At 35.2% G+C, this 24,567-nt stretch overlaps 1 protein-coding gene across 4 annotated transcripts in view; it reads left to right on the plus strand.

The window, feature by feature from the left end:
• ppp3ca.L (protein phosphatase 3, catalytic subunit, alpha isozyme L homeolog) overlaps positions 1–24,567 on the plus strand; it is a 130,731-nt gene that overhangs the window by 104,281 nt on the left and 1,883 nt on the right. Inside the window, exons 9-14 of one of the 4 annotated variants that reach the window (XM_041581189.1) lie at positions 3,634–3,759; positions 5,013–5,087; positions 10,342–10,368; positions 12,546–12,630; positions 15,514–15,611; positions 19,505–19,534. In XM_041581189.1, coding sequence (XP_041437123.1) covers positions 3,634–3,759; positions 5,013–5,087; positions 10,342–10,368; positions 12,546–12,630; positions 15,514–15,611; positions 19,505–19,534 — 441 coding nt within the window. 4 annotated transcript variants of the gene reach the window in all.

Below are 24,567 nucleotides of genomic sequence, written 5' to 3' on the forward strand. Positions count from 1 at the left end.
AAAAATCTGCTATTTCTCCACTTTTCAGAATTCCCCCCCTTAATGTCCAGTTGCCTTTGACTTAATTTTACTAGATACCTTGTATACTTTAAAGAAACACTCAGTATATTAAGTATTTATTTTGTGTATGGTAACAAAATTAGGAGCAATCTACTCTTTTAAATACCTCTAAAATCCATAAAGCCATAATATTACCATTTTCAAATCAACAAAAACTATTGTCTACTAGTAGAATCCTGGATAAAAGCTTTGCGAATGGCAGTCCTGGTAGTTGATATTTCACATTTGCAATTGAGATTTTTATATAGGTAAATCCACATAAGCCCACATAAATACTATTCAGAGTGAAGCAGTTTACTATTGTATTATCTTAGACATTTTTGTTACTCAGAAAACCAATCAGCTTCGCTCCAATATCTACATTTGCTTACCTGGCATGTAGCAAGGAGAACTCTTACAACATTGTACCATACTTTGGAAATCCATCAGATGGATCTCATTAATTTCTCAAAGTTGATGCAAACACTCTTTTGAACTGTATTTTTTTTCTCAAGGATTCTAAAGGGACTAATATTAAACTTTTTTGCGAGTGTGTAGGTAAAAATAAGACCGTGCCACTGGCTCATGTTCATAATGTGATTCACCTCTTATGTGTGTATTTGTTTTACTTTTAAATACAGTCTCTTAAAGGAAAACTATACCCCCAAAAGTAACAGTTTACATCAAATTAAGTGGCATATTAAAGAATCATACCAAACTGGTTTATATATTTACCGTATATACTCGAGTATAAGCCGACCCGAGTATAAGCCGAGGTACCTAATTTTACCTACGAAAAATGGGAAAACTTATTGACTCTAGTATAAGCCTAGACACAACTACAGCCCTGTCTCCCAGCAGCGCACATTCTGCCAAAGCGACCCCCCCAGCGATCAACCGGACTTCTTTGCAAAGCTGATGGTGACAGAGAATTGCCAAACGGATTACTGTGTGCATTGTCCCACTGTCCCACTACCATGTGTAGAGGGTGCTGTGTGATATTGCCATCACTGTTAATCTTTCGTATAACCAACAGAGGGCGCTGTGTGATATTGCAGTCACTGTTATTCTTTCATATAACCAACAGAGGGCGCTGTGTGATATTGCAGTCACTGTTAATCTTTCATATAACCAACAGAGGGCACTGTGTGATATTGCAGTCACTGTTATTCTTCCATATAACCAACAGATGGCGCTGTGTGATATTGCAGTCCCTGTTATTCTTTCATACAACCAACAGAGGGTGCTGTGTGATATTGCAGTCACTGTTATTCTTTCATACAACCAACAGATGGCGCTGTGTGATATTGCAGTCACTGTTAATCTTTCATATAACCAACAGAGGGCGCTGTGTGATATTGCAGTCCCTGTTATTCTTTCATACAACCAACAGATGGCACTGTGTGATATTGCAGTCCCTGTTATTCTTTCATACAACCAACAGATGGCGCTGTGTGATATTGCAGTCCCTGTTATTCTTTCATACAACCAACAGATGGCACTGTGTGATATTGCAGTCCCTGTTATTCTTTCATACAACCAACAGATGGCGCTGTGTGATATTGCAGTCACTGTTAATCTTTCATATAACCAACAGAGGGCGCACTGTTATTCTTTCATATAACCAACAGAGGGCATTGTGGGATATTGCAGTCTCTCCCCAAGTGAACTGTTGGTATAGGAATGATTAAAAGTGACTGCAATCTCAGTTACTCGGGTCGGGTACCGCTGACCCGAGTATAAGCCGAGGTAGACTTTTTCAGCACATTTTGGATGCTGAAAAACTCGGCTTATACTCGGGTATATACGGTAAGTAAATCTTGCCCTTTTACATCTCTTGCCTTGAACCACCATTTTTGTGATGGTCTGTGTGCTGCCTCAGAGATCGCCTGACCAGAAATACTACAACTCTAACTGTAACAGGAAGAAGTGTTGAAGCAAAAGACAGAACTCTTGTCTGTTAATTGGCTCATGTGACCTAACAAGTATGGTTTGTTGGTGTGTTTGTGTGCACAGTAAATCATACGATCCCAGGGAGCGGCCCTTATTTTTTAAAATGGGAATTTTCAATTCATGATTACCTAATGCTACATATTACTAGAAAAGTATATTATTATGAAAATGGTTTATTTACATGAAGAAGGGTTATACATATGAGCTGTTTTATGCAATATCTTTTTGTTTTACATTTACATTGTTTGGGGGGTATAGTTTTCCTTTAATGAAAGGTCAGTGTATTCAAACACTATTTGCATCCAGTAACTAAAGCAAATAACTTCCTTTTTTTTTTATTGTACCAAAAGTTACATTTACCCTCTATTTACCAAACATGGGGCTTATTGTGAATAGGATTATTTTTTTCTTCAGAAAGAGATTCTGTTTAATATAAAATTGTTCTTTATATTTTTTTTCTTTTAAACCATATCTCAGCAGGAGACTGTCCATTTGTGAAAATCTGGCGTTAGGTTTATTGATCTTATTTCTTTGAATTGTGGAGCAGAGTAGATCTAGAAATTTTAACAACACTCGCCTAACATTGAGCAAAAAGAAAATGGAAGTATTCTCCAAAGAAAATAAATAAGTAATGTTTCATTTAATTGGGTATACTGTGTTTTCAGCAGACAACTTTCCCCCACTACTATCGATATTTGCTTAGACGTTCATGTTAGGAAAGGTTGTTTTCGTCAAATAACTAGCGATGGTCTAATCTGACCCATTCGCTTCACCAAAAATTTGCGAAATGGTCAAAGTTTGCCAAAATACATTGACGTCTATGGCTGACCATTTTTTCTGCCCATTTGAGTCTATGGGCATGATTTCGTCATCACTACATATAAAAATCTTTCAGATTTTATCAGTTTAATTACTTCAATTTTTAGTAACCCATATATTGTTTCAATTTTGGAGTTAAAATTTGGCATACCAAGCCATTATAGCCAACAGGCTAGTCTCCTAATCCCATCGACTTCCATCTCCGTTAATTCCTATAGGATTTCTTGGGGTCTTATAAAATTTTGTAATAAAAAATTCAGTTTTTAGTTGAATTATCAAACTTGTTGTATAATCAAACTACATGTTTTAAAGGGCTAGTATACGCACAGATTTAGGGAATGTTAATCGGGTATAACTCTTGACATTACTATCTTGTTCACAACCACAATGAGATCAGGCTATTTCTCATCCTGGCTTCTTGTAATAGAAATATGAAAAGAAAGTGGATCACTTTGGACAATAATAAAGAGCAAATTGCCAGCCTAACTTCACACAGTGGTAAGAAGGCAGGCTGAGCTGGTACTTCATTCACAGAATTTTTTGGGGGGGAAAAGGAAATACATTTAGGGGCATATTTATCAACACGGGAAAAAACATCGGTGATGTTGCTAATAGCAACCAATTCAATTTTAACAGCCTAGGAAACAAAATTAAAGCTCTGATCACCATTGATGTTTGTCTCCAATGTTAATCAATATGCCCCTTATTGTATATTTAGCATAAGCAAAAATTAAACTAGCTCCCTATTATTTAAAACATTCACTGAATGGTAAAATGTTTCACCAACACTTTTTTTCTCACGTGTAACACTATCTCTTTTAGCTGCAGTATTGAAATATGAGAATAATGTCATGAACATCCGACAGTTTAACTGTTCTCCGCATCCATATTGGCTTCCAAATTTCATGGATGTCTTTACATGGTCCTTACCATTTGTTGGGGAAAAAGGTATGTTTTCTTGTCTCCGCTTCTTAGTCTCTTATAAGATTTTTTTTACATGAAATAATTGAATAAATCTGTGTTCATAATTACCGAATAATGATATTCAACAATTCTAGAATGATCATAGTTTCAAATTGAATATATTTCTATTTCTAAAAGAACTATCTTTGCACTTATGGTTGCTTATGTCTCTCACACAGTTGCCCATGCTCTAAGAACAGCCATTGAACACACTGTTTAGCAGTGCGCATTACTACTAAGATTGCCATCCAAAAATAGTGACTGAGACATAAGAAAGTGCATATGATGAAAATATAATTTATTTAGATAGTATTATTAAAGAATATATTCTTGATTTTGGACTCACTTTACACTTTAACTTGTCATGTATCAGCTGCTGCACACATCTGTTCTGTTGCCCCATGTGTCTAGAGGTTAGTTCAGCAGAGAGAGAAGCCCTGCAGAATTAGCCTGAATCACAGGGAACACCTCTGCTCACATATTGTGACTCATGACTTCATGAGCGTTACCTAACCAAATAACTCATAGCGAGACTGTGCTAGTGCACTGTGTGATGTCTCAGAAACTGCTGCGCATATCCACCTGGGATTGCAGTATTTTGGTAAATATTCAGCTTGTGTTTAATGTTGTTGACATAATAAATAATTGCTGTTTAGTATCCTGAGACATAGAAATGAAACCGTGAAACTTGCTTTATTATTAATAATATTATTAATAATATTTATAGGAAACCTCATGCTGCTTGTAAATAAGGCTGAGCCACATCTCTGGTCTTGATTACGAGATTGGCAAATTGTATAACAATTAAAAAAAAATATTATCCATAATAACTGGATTTTGTGAAAAAATTTAAGATTTTTGTTTCTAAAATGTTTGAAAAGGCAAAGATATTTGTATTGCCTAACTATATATGTTTTGCATTGCACATCAAGCACAATATTATGTTTGAACAAATCTGGTTTAAAACTGTTTTACCATTCAATACATTCCTCCTCTTTTACAGTGTGTCCTTCAGCAAGCTCATTAGAGCCATTAGGTTTGAAAGCCTCAAAGCTTTAAGAGCAGTCTTATTTGCCTCTGAACAGGGAAATAATGATCTGTGGCCATGTTCTCATCTGCAAATGTGTATATTGGTTTAGTAACTGAAAAAAAAATATTCTACTTGTAATGTTTCTGTGTAAATTGTGCGATGGTTCTGAAAGAGTAATTTTGTTTCTTCTTTTCTTTTTCCCCCTTAGTGACAGAGATGCTTGTAAATGTCCTTAGTATCTGCTCAGATGATGAACTAGTATCAGAGGAAGATGCATGTGATGGTAAGAGCATTAGGGGTATCAAAGTATACTTATGCTTTGCGGTCTCTTGTGAGCCTTATTTTCAGCTAAAGATAGCTTTCGGTCTGAATGCGTGTGCAAAGAAGCTTAAAAATCCTAACCCTCTGACTTTGTTGTGAAGCATGGCAAAATTAAAATGATAGAATGTACAGAATGTTTAAACAAAACTTCAATGTGTGTAGAATGTGGCTACAGGTAAATGTAAGAATGGTGAAGATATACAAAACAATATACACAGTCACTTCATGAGTGCTGGAAAGTTTATAAAGCACATTTATAGAGTCTCGATAGATTTCAGAGATTCCAGTGGACAGGATCAGCCAATTCAATGTAGGTTACCATTGCACTTATATGATAGGAGCCACATGAAATATAGACCAATCTGTGCATTACCTTCAAGTGTTCTATTCTTTTTATTATCTGATGTTTGTATATTATAGATTCCCACTTCAATTGTATTATAAATGACTTAATTAAGGTATGTAGGTGAAAACTGTCTGATAAAGAAAATACTGCATGTTTTCAAGATATCAGATCCCTTTTTTTAGTCGCTTGAAGAGCTAGAGTTGATTTCCATTCTGTGCATTCCATACTGTTTTGTATAAGGTTTTAGGGCAAGACAAAAATTTAGGTAAGGTTAAAGAAACACTATATAACAAATGTACTAGTGATAGATCCACCAAAATCACTGTAACAAATATATTATGCATAAGCATCCCATTGGCTTTCATTTGCACTTTTGCAATGAAAAAAGTATATCTATACACGTCTATCAATGTCTGAGGGGTGAGCAAACTCAAATTCACTGGCCAATATGTTTATTCCGCCAGATGGAGTTCCTTTGAAACCATATAGCAGATCAGTTTTCCTTCAGTTCAGTTGTATAAGTGGGCTTCTGCTACATTGTTTCAGGAGACAGGACCAACATATAAGAATATAAGCAGCTTGGAAGATACGGCTTTTAAGTGGCAATTAAATTTACAAATAACTTTAAAATCACTGAGATTCGTGTATATTGAAAAGTAATAAAATATGATGTAGTATTGCTTTGTTTTGGTAAAACTGATCTGTTTGCTTTAGAAACATTGCTGTTGTGTATATAAACACACTGCTGTGTAGCAATAGGGGTGATTCAAATAGGGCTAAATGGCACAGGTTAAATAGTGGATAACCGATAAGCTCTTTAAAACACCATTATATTCTATGGAGCTTATCTGCTATTTAAACTGAGCCTTTTTTTCTTCTTTGAAGCCCGTTATCAGTGAGATACGTGCCTCCAAATATACCCCAAAACCCCCAACAAAATGTATATTTTGGATGATGCAATAAATAGGTTAATATGTGGCCCAGTCAGCTGTTATTGAACTACAAATTCTTCATTCCAGTGAGTATTACGTAGTTCATCAGTAGCTCTTGAGGTAATAGGTATGGCAGGTATAACTGTGAGGTATAATTCTTAGTGGTCCTTTTATGATACATTTTGTTACACACTGTGCATGTGTTTCACATTGCTGCACGGGGCATAACTAAATCTGACCTCCGATATCCTCAAGAATAAGGTGGCAGGTGCTTTGCTCAGAGAGCATCTTGATACAGTTCATCTTTCCCTTGCCATAGATTATAAAATATACAGTGCTAACACAGAAGGAACAGCATGCTATCGCATTAGATTCTATGGAATGTACAAAAAGACATAAATAGAAGTAACCTTTGCATAAATAAGAATGAGAAACTGTCTTTCACACAGTGTAATAATGTGACCTGCTTGAAGACTTTTTGGGCACTATATATGTTTTTTCTTGTTAATATATAAGGACACTGGTTGAGCTGCTTATATGTTTTCAAATCTGTATCTGGAATCTATGGGACATGGGGGTTTCTGGATAAAAGGGATTTTTATCTAAAAATCATGATAACGTTAATTAAACCCAATAGGATTGTTTTGGCACCAATATGAATTCACACAGCTTAGTTAGGATCAAGTACATGTCACTATTTTATTATTACAGAGGAAAAGGAATCACTTTGAAAAATAATTTGCTTAAAATGGAGTCTATGGGAGATGGCCTTCCTGTAATTTGAAGCTTTCTATAATAACTATAAGCAAAGAAAAAATGTTTGCACAAAGAACAGTTATTCATAATGTGCGTATTATTTTCTTTTAAAGGAGAAGGAAACCCCCAGGGCGCTAAACCCCTCCCCCCTCCCCTGTGCTGCCCCCCCTCCCTCCTCCCCCCTGGCCTACCTGTCCCCCTGGGCAAATGCCCCTAACTTTTTACTCACCCCTCTGCGCAGGTCCTGTCCACGGAGTACGCAGTCGCCATCTTCTCCCACGCGCGTCTTCTTCCTGCTCTGATCGGCGTTTTCTGGCGCATGCGCAGTAGGAACAGGTACCGGTACGGCTCTACTGCGCATGCGCCGAATGTCACGAAGTTTTCCGATTTCACTTCGTGACATTCGGCGCATGCGCAGTAGAGCCGTACCGGTACCTGTTCCTACTGCGCATGCGCCAGAAAACGCTGATCAGAGCAGGAAGAAGACGCGCGTGGGAGAAGATGGCGACTGCGTACTCCGTGGACAGGACCTGCGCAGAGGGGTGAGTAAAAAGTTAGGGGCATTTGCCCAGGGGGACAGGTAGGCCAGGGGGGAGGAGGGAGGGGGGGCAGCACAGGGGAGGGGGGGAGGGGTTTAGCGCCCTGGGGGTTTCCTTCTCCTTTAAAGGAAAACTATACCCCCCAAACAATGTAGGTTTCTATTAAAAGATACTGAGTAAAACAGCTCATGTGTAAAACCCTGCTTCATGTAAATGAACCATTATCATAATAATATACTTTTTTAGTAGTATGTGCCATTGGGTAATCATAAATAGAAAATTGCCATTTTAAAAAATAAGGGCCGCCCCCTGAGATCGTAAGATTCACTGTGTACACATACAAACCACATGTAAGGTCACATGAGCCAATTAACAGACAGAGTTCTGCCTTTTGCTTCCTCACTTCTTCCTGTTACAGTTAGAGTTGTAGTATTTCTGGTCAGGTGATCTCTGAGGCAGCACAGATAGAGTCACGAAATGGTGGTTCAAGGCAAGAGATGTAAAAGGGCAATATTTATGTAAATATATATTCCAGTTTGGTAAGATTCTTTAATATGTCATTCAATTTGATATAAACTATCTGTTGCTTAAGTATTCATTTTGGGGGTATAGTTTTCCTTTAACAGTCATTACGTTCCCCTTATACGTTTCCAGAATAAATGGAAAAATAATGTTTCTATTTCCCCAAACTGGTGACATGGAAAAGGTTAAAATGCAGCTGCATTTACTCTGGTAAACAAATGCAAAGAGAATATTTATTAATCCATATTTGGTATTAATTTTCCTTCCCCATAAGGCCTTCTAATGACAAATGCCTTTGTCTGCCCAAGCCTCTATGTAGTGATGAATAGCATCCACTTTATTCTGTTTTGCATAATTTAGTTTTGTGTCATTGGGGTAGCTGATTAGCTTCAAAACATCAAACATTAAACACCACTTTGCCTTGAAATGAAAGAGGAGCATCAATGCAGTTTACTGGTTTTATAAATCACATAGCAACAGTAACTATGGGACAACCCTAATGTCATCATATTTTAATTAGCATTTATATCCAGGCACACAGTATTTGATTGGAATACTAAATTCCTCTGACTTACTAATTAAGCCATTAATTTGAAATGCAGCATGACACTGTTCATTTGCATATAAGCAGTGTTATCATAATGTAGCAATACGATGTGCTCTTAATTATCTGAACTAACTCGTACATCGAACAGAGGCATCCTACCTTTACATTTTTATTTTTTTGTATCACAGAGCACTTGGCTTGGCTCTCCTGACATATTTAAGCTCAAATGTAAAAGGAAAACTGAAAAAAAGACAGGGCATAATAAGAAATGGACATATGCACACTGGGGACTTCTGATTGTATTCAATCATCTTGACGTCTGTGGTCTTGTGTTGTGGTCAGATGCAGTCACCATATTTGAGCTTAGATCCAGCAGCCTAAGTCAGATAACATAACTCCAGGGCAGTGATCTGAGATCACTGATCTCCAACCAGGCTCGCGAGTAACATGTTGCTCACCAACCCCCTTGGATGGTGCACCAGTGGCCTTAAAGCAGGTGGTTAATTTTTTAATTACTGGCTTGGAGGCAAATTTTGGTTAGATAAAATCCAGTTGCCAAACAGAGCCTCCTGTTGGCTGCCAGTCCACTTAGGGGCTAGCAAATATCCAATCACAGACCATATTTGGCACCCCAGAAACTTTTTTTCATGCTTGTGTTGCTCCCTACTCTATTTTACATTTGAATGTGGCTCACGGGTAAAAAAAAGAAATGTTTGGGGACCCCTGTTCTAGGGTATATGGCCCAGTAGCATAATATTTAGTTCAACAACCAAATTTCAAGGACAATACCCTATCAGTCAATGCGTACATAATACCATAGTGATAGTTGCCTAAGAAGCACAGGTTCATCCCCTTTCAACTGATTCTTATAAGGGGTCAACTGATGGCAGTCTCAGGTGATCTCCACAATGTGCCATTGCCTGCAAGAACCAAGAAGAATGTGGTTTACCTGGTTTGCTTTATTTAGAAAGGGTAGAATAGTGAATATATATATTATTTAGGCCATTATTAAGCACAGTTCTTTTTTCTCCCGTTTCTTGATAATGCAAAATGTACTAAAACAAGAGACGTTTTTAATTACTGAAACAGTTGTGATTCTGCCATGTAGCAATACAGACCGATGTCTTTCCAGTTATTGCACCCATATAAACACACTTTTGTAGGGCTTGCATAACAATTATCTGTAGGGTCTTACATCACTTTTATTTCCCATAGGTTTGCAAAACCTATTGAAACTATTTGTTTCAGTATAAAGGATTTGTTTATTTTAATATTTTATTGACCTTTATTGCTAACAGCCACTAACCATTATTTGTTGGCACATTGTTTTGCTGGGCTGCAGTTCACAGTATCTAATCCCACTCATTAGTTGCATTTGTGGTGTGTGCCACTGCATTCTCACTTCATTCCCAGAACAATTTTTTTTCTTCTCTACCTAATATTTCTTTGTTTTATTTTACAGACTCTATTTTAAACCTCTCACTTTAGTAGCCTTTTTACACTTTCCCTTTTCTTTGTCATCCTTCAAATTTCATTTTATCTTAATGTGTTTTCCTCTGGATTATCATAAGAAGACCAACTTATTTATGCACAGAAGAAAGGTATTTCATTACTGGGTTGTACAGTCTGTGTGCCGTTTTAAAACTTGTTTTATTTACTATTTAGATGACATTCTGCTTTATTTCAATACAAACTGCCTGTTCCATGAAAAGAGTAGCTTTATGCACAACATTGTGTATACTGAATTTTATTCAAGCACAAGTTCATGGAAGGGTTTTTTCATATATTTTTACATTTTGTAAGTCATAGGTTCTTTAAAAAAAAAAACCCAACATGAAATGAATGTTATTTTTTTACACAGTGTACTAAGGCACTTATACTGCTCTTTATTCCGTAAATAGACTCCATGTGCTGATTTTAAATTTGCCCTCATTTTTGTTTTCTGATCCAACCTTTATATTGTGCATAATACATTTTCCTGATATTATGGCAGGTGTTGTCAGTAATACAATACTTTATTTCAGTCCAAACTGCAAACTTAAACTGCTGCCATCATAGCTTGGGGTTTTAGTTCATTATTAACTGCAGCATACCTCAACATTTCAGCAATGGATATTTGGATATATTTAGCCCTCTACTGGATGATCTAACCTGGTAATGCATAATAACAGCCAGGCATGGTACAATCCATTTGAAACCATGCCAACCATTGACTCAACCCAGTCCTTCTGGAATCCATCAACACGAGATGTCCAAGCTAAACTGATACAGTGGGAGAAGTAGGCTGTAGAGATGTAGGTCTGACTCCTTATTTTATGGTACCTCCAACTCCTCTGTTTTTAAAGGAACAGTAGCACTAAAAACTGAAAGTGTATCAAAGTAATACAAATATAATTTGTTGCTCTGCACTGGTAAAACAAGCGCATTTGCTTCAAAAAGACTACAATAGTTTATATAAACAAGCTGCTGTGTAGCCATAAGGGCTGCTCTTTAAACTGGAGAAAAGGCACAGGATACATAGCACATAACAGATAAGCCCTGTCCAATACATAGGTGTTTTATCTGTTATTTATGTAACCTGAGCAAACACAGATTTTACCAGTGCATGCTAACAGTTTATTATATGTTAATTACTTTAAAACACTTTCATATTTTGGGGATACTGTTCCTAATCTACTAATGTATTTTCTGTGTTGACTGAAAGAAGTTAAGTACACAACATTCAAGGCTTTTTAAAATAGACGAAAGGGATGGTGGTCAGTACAAAAATCAAAGGGGTTATGTCCAATTCCTTTATGGTTGCTCTGTGCTGCAGCTACTTAGTGAAATCCAAAACTGAAGAAGAAGAAAAAGGAGCTCCAGCAGTAATTCTGCAAAAACTTTTATTCCGAGTGGTGGCAACACTGTTGGAAAATAAAAGTTTTTGCAGAATTACTGCTGGAGCTCCTTTTCCTTCTTCTTCAATTTTGGATCCAAGGCATTTTATTACTGCCAAAGCTCAAAAATATAAACAATTAATTTTGATTAAAAGTAGATATAATATTAATAAAAGGGTCCAAGCACATTATAGTTGGCACAAAACATGGTTGCAGAAATTCACAGAATATTTGCAGGTCACTTTGTATAACCTACATTGGATATCCTTTTCTATGAATATGTAGATTAAAAAACTGTAAATTTGAAGGCTACTTTTCCTTCAGTTTTTCCAACATAATTAGTCCAGTGGAATACCCTTGTTAGAGTAACATATGGTATACCTAGATACAAATTAAAAGAAATCTCAGGAAGTTTTATACATTGAACAGTGACAGTTACTTCCCTGTTTGAGAATTTTTTTAACACTGGGAAGTATTTATTATGCAATCACTTCAGAGCAGATGGAACATAATCAGTTTCTTTAAGAATACAATTAATTTCATGAATTGGTTATTGCTCTGTAATTTCTATCATACGCATTCTAATACTAATTCAAGCTTACTTACTTGTGCACGCACATACATAAAATACGTTTAATCAACTGTGTGTATGTTCTACTCTTATACTGATACATAGTTTGATGAATACTATAAATGTAGCTAGTCTGCTTACTTCTGCGAAATAAGTCCAATAGGATTTAGAAAACCATCCTTCACTGCCAAGAAAAGCAGGATGGTACCTGGATCCAGGAAAGGGCTTAAGTAGGTCCATTGTGTTATGAACTCTTTTTTATATTCCTTGTAACTTTTTCCTAACTGCGTATGACAGGTATTAACTTTTTTTTTAATTGTTCTCATTTCAGGAGCAACAGCTGCAGCCCGAAAGGAAGTTATCAGAAACAAGATTCGAGCTATTGGAAAAATGGCAAGAGTGTTCTCTGTTTTGAGGTGGGAAACCATTCACTCTTTATACATACATAAAATAAACATTGTTTATTCTTCTCCATGCTAAGGCAGGCATTGGCCCATCTCAGTCTGTAAAGCATATCAATAAAATAACTGGGTCACACTGCCCAGTTATTGGGGAGAGAGGCAGGCTGAAACACAAGATCTTTCTTGGTTCTTTTTGAGATCTGAATAAGGATAATGAATCTGTTAGTGCAGTGCTATCCAACTTCTGTGGTACCGAGGGCTGAAATTTTTCTGGCCTACGTGGTGGAGGCCCAATAATGGAAGCAAGTTTTGACAGCTCCCTGTTTTAAACCACATCCACTTTAAACCACACCCATGTTACCACAAGAACTTTTAAGACCAGGTGATTTTTTAAATCATATAAAAATATACCCTTAATTCCATAGGCCTCCTCCTCCCATGTGGATAACACAGCACTCCCCCCCCCCCCCAGCACGATTAAACACCTTAGGGTGCCAGGCCCCTGACAACAATTTCCAAATGCTAACAAACCCCCAGAACAACCCCCCACAAAGAACATAGGGCAGATAGAGTATGGCACACACAGGGCGCATAGAGTGTTAGAAATGAGATTTTTGAGTAGGTAACTTTAAAAGGGGTGTACTTAAGTAAGAGGTATTGCTTGCTTCTTTAGAAGTTCTGTATTCCCCATTTTATTCTACAAGCATCACATCAAACTGACAGGATTTCATGAATGAAAAGCTGCAGAAACTGGTAATAGAAAGACCTGGTTTATACTTCATTGGCAGGAACAAATCACCAACAATAGAGTGAAATGGAAATTAAAGTTGATACAATAATTTTAGTGGTTGTGAAAATAATGAAGGAATTAAAATGTCATAGCTGGAAAATAGTGTAGAGTAGAAGAATCTTGAAATAATTTTTTCTTTCGGACTAGTCTGGAACATTAAGTCAACATGAACCAACCTACCGGTAGTTAGCTAGAGGAGAAATCAGGTGAACACAAACATAATGCAGGCACAGACAAAGGCAACAGAAATTGACGGTTTATGGCTACTTGTAGCTTGCTGCAAATCATTTACGGAAACAATGCTAGCCCATATGGCTTCCTATGCTGAAATGAACAAAATGCATTCATCATTTTCTAAAATGTGGCACAAAGGATTGTTTATAAATAAAAACTACTAAACTTTACTGTAAAATTTACGTTAAAATTAAAATAGCAAAGTATCAAATCCGCCTATAACATTGCACAGAACACAGGATAATCAAAGCTTAGGACAACAATTAAAAATAGTCAATAACCTTCAATATATTCTAAGGTTTATATTTCAATCCCCCTAATTCATTTCATTTTCTCACAGACCCCTAATGGAGGCTCTCAGCATGCTCTTCTCACAGACACCTGACATGACTTTATTCTACACACACTGCAATTCAAACATTAATCAGTTTGGGTGTGGTTTTATTCTAAGGGTTTCAGAGATTTATCTGATGTTCCTTCTTCTCCTGAACCCCTGTTATTTCTGAGGATCCTTTACTTTCTTCTAGAAGGACAGGACACCCTTCTTGCCTAAAGCTGTGCAACCTGCTGCTTCGATTTTCTCTTCTTCCCAGGATCCTCTTCCAGCCTCTTAGTGCCTCTTGAGATCTAGAGGTCCCCTGCCAACTTCCCAACTTTTTTTTCACCTCTGTTTCTCACTTCTATTTCTCTGCTTTGCTCTCTCTCCAGCCTTTTTAAAGTTTTGTTTTGGGGAGGGGTTAGCGGTTATGTTTTCAGGGGATAACTACCTTAAAGCAGTTTGGGATGAACTTGCAACTGACACAAAAGCAAACAGTAGTATGTGTATTATACAGTATATATATCATACGAATTGCCTTTGTTCCAAGATGAATTCCAGAACACACCCTTTAGACTTATGTGCTGTCTTTGCACTGCATATTTTTATTTTTACAGAAAGCACAATGCTGGGTATTACATACAGTATGTCTTGAGAATATCTACCTTGCAGGCAAGAACCTGTGCATTTTACTTTGAGTTCATGACAGATTGTATGTCACTCTCTTCAAACGCTGTCTTGCTGTGTTTCAGCTAATTATTTTCTGTCCTCAGTCTCACTTGGCATTATGTTCCAGTTTATTCTGGGAGCATAGCCAAGTGCAGGGGTCCAATGAACGCAGGTGTAAACACATCTTTCCACAGCTGCTTTCTCAGTGTGGGGTTTGCTAAGCTGTGCATCCACACGTGCGCGCACACACACAAATACAGCATCATGCAGAATAGTCACCTACTGGTATTAAAAAATGTCAATGTTATAAATGGGAAGCCTTTTAATATAAATTTGGGGATGTTATTAAAAATGTTCATATGAGGAAATTAATATTGCTACAATACAGTTAGCTGAGATGTTTAATTTTATGTAATAATTCATTGTGCTTCTAAATTTTCTTATGTTGTTAAAAAGTACCAAGGCCGTATTTATACTGTATATAGGATCCCATGGTCCCATGCCTATTAAAAAAAAAATAAATCTGCCTGCCGCCAGAAACTTGCAGCTAAATCCAGCAAGAAAGCTAAGGGGTACCTCTTTTTTCATGGTTGGCTGATCATCGGGTGGGGGGGGGTAAAATATTAAGATATTAAGTCACCTTTGAGTACCCTGACCTATATAAAAACACTTTACCTTCAGACTTGCCATGGAACTCCTCTTGTCCTCATATTTTACAATAAGGAAGTACATTGTTCTCAATATATTTTGATCTCCATGGGAATGAATCATTCTCATTGCTTTTGGATACTTTGCATATGTGCAAGAAATAATCATAGACTTTATCTAAATGCATTCTTACCTTACCGCTTTATCATTGTTCTTAGATTTTTTTTTTCTTTTCCAACAGAGAAGAGAGTGAAAGCGTGTTAACTCTAAAAGGTCTTACACCCACCGGAATGTTACCTAGCGGTGTTCTCTCTGGAGGCAAGCAAACACTCCAAAGTGGTAAGAACGATTTAAAAGGCTTACTGTTGATTGATGTCGCGCAGTACCTTTGCTAGGGATAAGATGTTGAGTGACAAGGTCCTTTCACTTGCACAGTCTGATGTAATACGTTTCAACTTGATAAAATAGTTTTTTCATTAGATGCCACCCACTGACCTTTATCACATCCAAAAAATTGGAAGAGATTTTTGCTTTAAAATGTGTTTTCTGTACATATAAATACATAGTTACTCTTCACTTATACAAACGGTTTCCTTCAGATCCTTCATATAATCTATATAATTTCGCTGTGTAGTACCCATGGGGGCTACCAATGAACTTCAACTAGGGCAAAAGGCCACCCATTTACATAGCAAACAGATAAGATATGTAGACTACATTGGATTAAGAATTTAACCAGGTAGTCATTTGTCATTCATGGCTCCTTACTGAACTATGAAATGAAAATTGTTTCATGAAATTAGACATTTGTTATCAAGATCTAGTTTATTGGTGTTGGGCAAATATCAAATGTAAAAAATAAAATAATTACATTTTATGGTGTTAACTTGTCCTTTAATATAACGGAATTAGCTTTGTGTAATTATCAACACCTCTGCATACCAATAGTTCAGTTCACAATATATTCTAAACAGGCTACCCTTGGTGGATGTTGTCATTCTATCCCCCCAAATATTCTGCATGTCTAGTAAAAAAAACAAAACATTCAATGTAAATGATTCACTTCTCTATTACCAGCAAAAGTATAGGATAGTCTATGGCTATGACTTCCTGAACTACTGAAATGGGCAACGGGTTTAATCATGTGAATAGCATGCATAGACATTTTCAAATATATTTGAACCCTTCAATAATGGCCCCTTACATTTAAAAATAATGACTCTAATAACATGGTGATGGTAGTTTAGGTATGCTGCAAAAATGTTCTCAGCAGTATTATTTATCTTAGTGTGATATGTAAAACCTTGGTGGAAATCTTAGTAATAACTGTTACTATTTGTGTAAGTCATTATGCTTCAGACCCTAATCTTTTCAAATATGTATGAAAAATGCTAAACAATTTTTTCTAAAAATTTTTTACAGCCATGTGTCTTTATTGTATTGAAAACATGGTATCCTCTGTTATAGTCGCATATGTAATGGTACCCTATTAATTATGTCAAGTAACAAAGCAAAATACAAATAGGAACTATTTCTGTGCTTTGACACATACTCTCTTTACATTCTTCATGTGATAAAAATGTGAAATTGATGCCATATTTATAGAGAAACAAAGATATATTGTGTGCACCCGTTTCAGCTCCTTATGGCACAAAGGGGTATATTTATCAAAGAGTGAAGTTAGAGGTCGCCACATTCCTCTAGAGTGAAATTCTGCTACTTTCCATTAATTTCTATGGGGTTTTTAAAAGAGTATTCACCAATGGGTGGAAGTGAATCCTTTGATAAATACATCATTCAATCCCATAGAAATGAATGGAGAGTGTCGGAATTTCACTCTAGAGGACTATGGTGACCTCTAACTTCACTCTTTGATAAATATACCCCAAAGTCCTTTTTTATTCATCTTTAGTGTGTTTCACACAAGATAGGACCCAGGATAGCCTGAGTACATGTACTAAAGCATTTTGAAGGTATAGCATACGATTAAACCCTATCCTATAAAATCAGAACAAAGTTGTTAAACATAGAATGCAATGTATATCTTGCTCATTTTTATGTAGATTGGAGCTTCACATTCAAAGTTTGAAGCAATAACATAAAGGGTCTCCTTGTTATTTAAAGAGGGCTATTGAGTTGTGTCAAGCCTACCGAGCAGTTTATTATCTCAGAAAATGCTAAGAATAGTAAATAAATGTAAATTACAAAAATGTTCAGATGAATACTCTGAATAGGTGTACATCAATACATTTGTTTGAGTTTAGATCCCCTTTAAGACTACATACATACATACATACATACATACATACATACATGCATGAAATACGTTGCAAGTAACGCTTCTGACTTTGTCAAGTGTTGGTTCCCCGTATTCACTATTGGCCTATTTGGCATTCAACATGGCCTGAGGAAACATGTGCCTCTCATTCGCCCACCCCTAAATAGAAATATGCATGATCAAGTAATTCAGTTGAGATAATTTAGTAATTCAGCTGGTTATACTGCCCTATCATATTATTACATTTATAAAGTGTTTTGAAGAATTTCAAATTCACATTGTCTGGTGCACAAAATTAATAATGTATACATGTTTTAAAGCATAATAAAAATGGTAAGTCATTCCATGTATACACAACTGAACGTGCAGTACTCACACAACTAGCAAGTAGTCTGCAGACTCTTACAATTTTTTTTAATAATTATTCTGTTTGTTCCTTATAAATATCAGTAAAATTGGTCTATTGTTTGCAGTAATTGTATTGATTAGTGTTTATGACACCGACTGCTTTACTTACCTTGTTTTTGTTCATGTCACCTTTGTGTTTGTCATTTACAAATGACATTTTATTATTGCTTTTGGTACATTCTGTGTAGCAATATTTAACAAGATTTTTTTTTCAAAGGCAAGGTCTCTTTCAAATTAGAAATGATGTGTATGTGCATTACTGTTCTACTGTGATTTTTTTCTTTTAAAGCATTTTAACATTTACTTATAGTATTGTAATGAACCTTTTGAAATAAATTCATGTTTTTATAAATTCTAATCTAGATAATCAATAGGGAGTTAAATCAGTTGTTACACAAACTGTAGGTCAACATTGCTTATGAAAGCAGTATATGTATATATATATATATATAATATATATATATATATATATATATATATATATATATATATATATATATATATATATATATATATATATATATATATATATATATATAGTGAATAAAGTACCCCCTCTTGTAAAATATAAGGATATTATAAGTTACCGAGGAGTTTCATGACATATAAAACACGAGGCCGAAGGCCGAGTGTTTTTATACAGGTCATGGAACTCCGAGGTAACTTCTAATATCCTCATATTTTGCTACCGGGGGTACTTTATTTATTATAATACACAAATTTCAGTGAGTCATGTGAAATTACATCACAACTCACCGTTTATAACTGATGACATCAGAACTCACCGTTTATTAGGATATAATTTACAGGATATTCATAGCTTTTGTGTATTATATATATATATATATATATATATATATATATATATATATATATATATATATATATATTATATATATATATATATATATATATATATATACACAAAACATATACATTTACTTCTAACCTATATCTAAAATGGCATGTTAATAAATCTATGTATGGGTGTAACCACTGTGTTCAGAGATCATACATTCTTATGCACATTAAGAAATGGTCTGGTCCAAAGCAGTTTGAATGGCGATATTGCTGTTGTTTATTCAAACTTGCCCTCAAGAAAAGTAAAAAGATAATGTACACCCTATTGCTTAATAAACTGTGCTTTTCAAATTGTTATTTTTATAGGACTATAAATTTAAAAAAAAAAAAACCATTTCTCTGTGGTTGCACCTTGAAGCTAATACTTAAATGTATTTGTTCTGTATTCTAATTACTCAAGTCTGTTTTCAACTGTGCAGGTAAAGAAGTGGTTCAGCATCATGGTATTTGCCATAACCAGTATTTTGAATGATAATGCACTGTTTTAGAAATCTTACATCTTAACAGTTGCCACATGGAAAAGACGAGTTTTTATGTGTAGCCTTTATGTTGTCTTCTTTGCAAGAATCCAGCACTTACAGTAACATTAGTTCACCTGCTCCTTTGCTACTCACTTACTTGTTCTTAAGAGTTACAATCCTCTGCTCATTTTCTCATCCATTTTGCTACCCTTTCTTCTCTTTAGCTACTATTGAGGCTATAGAGGCTGATGAAGGTAATTGGCAAGCCCCCTTTCTGTTGTTTTTACAGCAGATAAGGGCCCTGCTGGGTGTATTCATTTTGCTGTAGCTTGTATCAAGTGTGTGGGTGTTGGGCTAACGATTGTGGCTAAGTATTTACTAAATATACTTGCTTTAAAGGGGAATTACTGTCTAGAAATCACATTTTTACCAATGAACTCATTTATATATCATCAAGGCAAGAGAGAATGGCAGGTGTTAACATAGCCCTCTCTGATATGTATTCTTTAACTGTTTTCTCTGCAATCTCATTACCTAGAATTTTCAACAGCCTTTCATAAAATGAGAACACTTTATATGTATTATGCAACATTCAGGCAATTCATTTTCCTGTCTATCTAAATTCTGCTAAACCCTGGCTGCTGCCTCATCTTTATACAGCAGCAAAGCATAATTTGCTTCATAGATTCTATATGATAATTCTTTATTTTAAAAAAAAAAAGTACTGGTTGTTTACAAACTAAAGCAGACTTTGCGTTGGGCAAATTAATATTCGGACATAGGTCTACAACAGAAATGTATAGTTAAAATAACATATTATGCTCTGAAAAACATAGAAACACTTTACAATTGCTTACAAATATTTTTCCCCTTTAAAACAATGATATCAGTTGTATTTTGTTCTTGTGTAGTGCAAATGACCAATTGTAGCACCAAATTTGTCTTTTCTTGTTGGGATGTTCATGGAATTCAATCTGATCCTTCCTTTCTCTATATTAGCAGCAAGTAAGAGAAAATACAACTGAATTCTAAATAGCAGCAACTTTGGCTGTTATTTATGTTGGAATCATCTATTCCTATCAGCAAAATCTAATTTGCAGTGTGCGTTGTTGTTGCCAGTTTGACTGTGTTCTGTATTTTCTGTGATTCTGTGTTGTGTACAGTATAACTTTGATGTAAACTGCTAACACTTTTTGGGCCATTTCCTAAACGGCAGTAAGTTGGGTGAAAAATAAAACATTCCATCTTGTCTATGAATCCTGTCCCAAGTCCTTACCATATAAGTTGCAAATATCCCCAAAAACCTCATGTTTTTGCCATGCAAAGGATTTCCAGATGTATACAAAATGTATTCTCTTTGCTCCAGCTTTGCTCAAAACCATATCACGGTGGGTTAGAATGGGTTGTTAATGTGAAACCCAACATCTTGCCTCCACCAATCACTTTCCTAACCCATCTTCATCCTTTTCTTCGCCCTTCTCCATCACTTGTTTGCTCTTTTAGTGTTGATTTATACTTTTCAGTATACACTTACCATTTTGCTTACATACTTGTCATTTCCTTACTCTGCCCTACTCAGTTCATCTTACTTACACTTAATATGACCCTGTATGTCTTTAAAGGCAAACAAAAGAATGTATATATGTCTGTAGGAGAGAAGTTGTGCAGGCTTGAAAAGCTTCATTAGAATCATTACATACTGTGTAAAAAATATACATATGCTTTACTTTGCATAACAGATACTACATTTATATTATCATATTTTGATTAAAAGTACATTAATATATACATTAATCTTAATTAGTACATGAATTAATCTTAATCTCTTTAAAATTCGGTTTAAAGAAAAAAGAAATATATTGGTTTTGAAGTCTTTTCATTCAATTTAGAAAATGTAACTATTTTCCATGTTTGTACATCTTTGTCTCTCCTTTTACTCTTTTATTTATTTATTTTTTTACATTTTAGCTCCCCCAGTACCGCCGTGGCCCCATAATTTAATCTGCAATTTCTACAAAGCTTTTTTTTTTCCCCTTAGTGAGGTTTCATTTTTTTTTTTAACTAAAATGCAGTAGAAATCCAGGAAGTCAATTTAAGTCTAATTACCTCTGGAATCCCATGTACTGTGGGATTTTCAAATGTACAGTATGACCAACAGTACTGATTATTATTCTTATTATACTTGCCGTTCATATTTAATCTAAAGCATCTAATATTCAGTATTATGCTTTCTTAATATTAAACTTGACTATAGTAAATTGCAGATCTTTTTGGCATTCTGACTCTGCATAATAGTTGGATTACTACCATTTGAGTCAGACTTTTTTTTATAAAAAGAGATGTTGGACTTCATTTGCACTTTGTTTCCTTATAATAATACTCTTTAACTTAGCAGCTTTGCTACAGCCTTTGCTTTTCTTCCACCCTTTCTCTATCCACGCTTCCTAATTAATTGAACTACCTGTGAGCTTTTGGTTTAACATGAGATGTATAAAATAATGCATTCATGAATTACTTTTTATTGATCATGAGCCATCTGAAGAATGGTCCACTAGAGTTCATCTCAATGAATGTTATATATTAATTTAGTGGTTGAAAGAATACTGTAATTTTGTATTTTTTTCTCAGCCTTTTTTTTTCCTCCCATAAATCGTGGTTGCTTATGCTCCAAATGCAGGTCAAAAGAGAAAACTGAAAAGCTAAGCCTATATTTTAATATTGATTTTAGTCATTTACAAAAATAATTCTCTAACTGAAGCTCTCAATTTATAATTCATGTTTATGAACTTAGCAGGACTGGAAGTGGTTTTATAGTATCTATATATCTATTCAACACATTTATTTTTACTGTGTGTGATCTGTAAAAATCCTGGACATGTTTTGGATATATTTGATATGGACGGATTTGTTTCCTTTATGAGAATTAAAAAAGTTGAACAAACCAAATTTCAAAATATCCACCAAAAGGAGTAAACCAAATTTCCAAATATACACCAGACTTTTTTTTGTCAAGTTGCAAAACATCTGTAGATGTTTACTTTATACAGTGGTACTTAAAAAGTTTGCAAACTCTTAAAACCCAAGTCTTAACTTAAACAAAAGTCCTAAAATTAGTTAAAGGGATCCTGTCATCGGAAAACATGTTTTTTTTCAAAACGCACCAGTTAATAGTGCTACTCCAGCAGAATTCTGCGATGAAATCCATTTCTCAAAAGAGCAAACAGATTTTTTTTATATTCAATTTTGAAGTCTGACATGGGGCTAGACATTTTGTCATTTTCCCAGCTGCCCCCAGTCATGTGACTTGTGCCTGCACCTTAGGAGAGAAATGCTTTCTGGCAGGCTGCTGTGTTTCCTTCCCAATGTAACTGGAGGAGTCTTAGTGGGACATGGGTTTTTTACTATTGAGTGTTGTTCTTAGATCTACCAGGCAGCTGTTATCTTGTGTTAGAGAGCTGTTATCTGGTTGCCTTCCCGTTGTACTTTTGTTTGGCTGCTGGGGGGGGGGAGGAAGGGCGGTGATATCACTCCAATTTGCAGTACAGCAGTAAAGACTGATTGAAGTTTATCAGAGCAGAAGTCACATGATTTGGGGCAGCTGGGAAATTGACAATATGTCTAGCCCCATGTCAGATTTCAAAATTGAATATAAAAAAAAATCTGTTTAAAAAAAAAAACGATTTCAATGCAGAATTCTGCTGGAGCAGCACTGTTAACTGATGCGTTTTGAAAAGAACATGTTTTCCCATGACAGTATCCCTTTAACAATGGGTTATTAGGCTCATTAGAAGTCAATTCTGAAAGTGGTGCTGGTACAAAATTCAGCTGCTTTTTCTTCATGATGCAGTCAGTGATTAAAGGCATAACTGTCATGATTAGTGATGGGCGAATAATTTCTGCAGGTGCGAATTTCCCCGTTTCACCGCCAGTGAATACATTTCGTGAAACTGACGCAAAAATGGATTTGCGGTGGAAAAATTGAATATAAAAAATCTGTTCTGCTCTTTTGCGAAATGGATTTCAGTGCAGAATTCTGCTGGAGCAGCACTATTAACTGACAGTATCCCTTTAACAAAAACTCATTTAAAGTAATAAGCCAAAAACATTATACTTATTAATTTATTTATTGAGGCTCCCTTTGGGCAGCAATACCTGCAATTAAATGAGTATACTGCACTAAATCTACTCAGGTGCAGTAACCCATAGCAACCAATCAGCAGGTAGAATTTACTGGTCACCAGTTTGAAATCAAACATCTTATTGGTTGCTATACATACAAATATTTAACTTTGAATCATTTCCCTCAATAAATAAATGAAGTATAATGTTTTGGCTTCATTTGTTCAGTTGGGTTTATCAGGCTTACAAAATATTTGTGCTTTAGTTTCAATAAGGGGCATTTTATGACATTTTTACTATGTAGAATTTTTTTTATAAAATTTTATGAAGGATTTATTGTAGTGTAAAATGATTTACATCTAGTTTTTGTACAATGGAACTTGTTTAACTATACAATTATTTAAAAAACAAAACAAAAACTCCCAGTTCAGACACTGTAGATCAATTAGTATTATAGAAATGGCAATTTATTTAGAATTCAAAGAGTTACATTTCGTTTTGTTTCCTTTGAACCAAACCCTTAAAAATTTATCGTATGATTACAGTATAAGCATTGACAAAAGTTGTGTGAATAACTCCGACAATCTGCTGGACTGTTGTCAAAACAATAGTAGAGATCTGTTTTAAGGACGATTTTGTACGAGTAATCTTAAGATTGCTGTATGCTATTTAATATACTTTTTACAAGAGCTGTGCCTGGGTGATGTCATCTCTATGTAGAAACATTCCTTGCTAGTATACAAATGTTCATTCAGCAGTTGCTTGGAATAATCCTATCATTTTATTCAAGCCATACCCACGTGAATACTGCCAGCCTACTAACCTATTACTGTTATGTTACATTTAATGGAACGTAGAGTTGCCATTATTGCACACCAATAAAGGTCATTTGGTTAGGCTGTGTAACATTAAATACCAAAATTGACCCCCTGTGTCATAGATGTATGTATTTGCAGCAAATGAAACATTTGAGTTGAACTCAGATAATGATTTAATTCACTTTTTTTTTTTTTCATTGTGTACATTTAGTTTGTGAGCATTTTCAAGTGATTTCGTTGACTTGCAAATGTGTTTTTCTCTTCACATTTCATATCATTTATTTATTCCCTTGCTGTGGCAAAACTTTCTGAATTCATTTGTTATTCATTAATTATTTTTTTTCCCTTCT

This window comes from Xenopus laevis, chromosome 1L (genome assembly GCF_017654675.1).
Source record: "Xenopus laevis strain J_2021 chromosome 1L, Xenopus_laevis_v10.1, whole genome shotgun sequence".
NCBI classification, from domain to species: Eukaryota; Metazoa; Chordata; class Amphibia; order Anura; family Pipidae; genus Xenopus; species Xenopus laevis.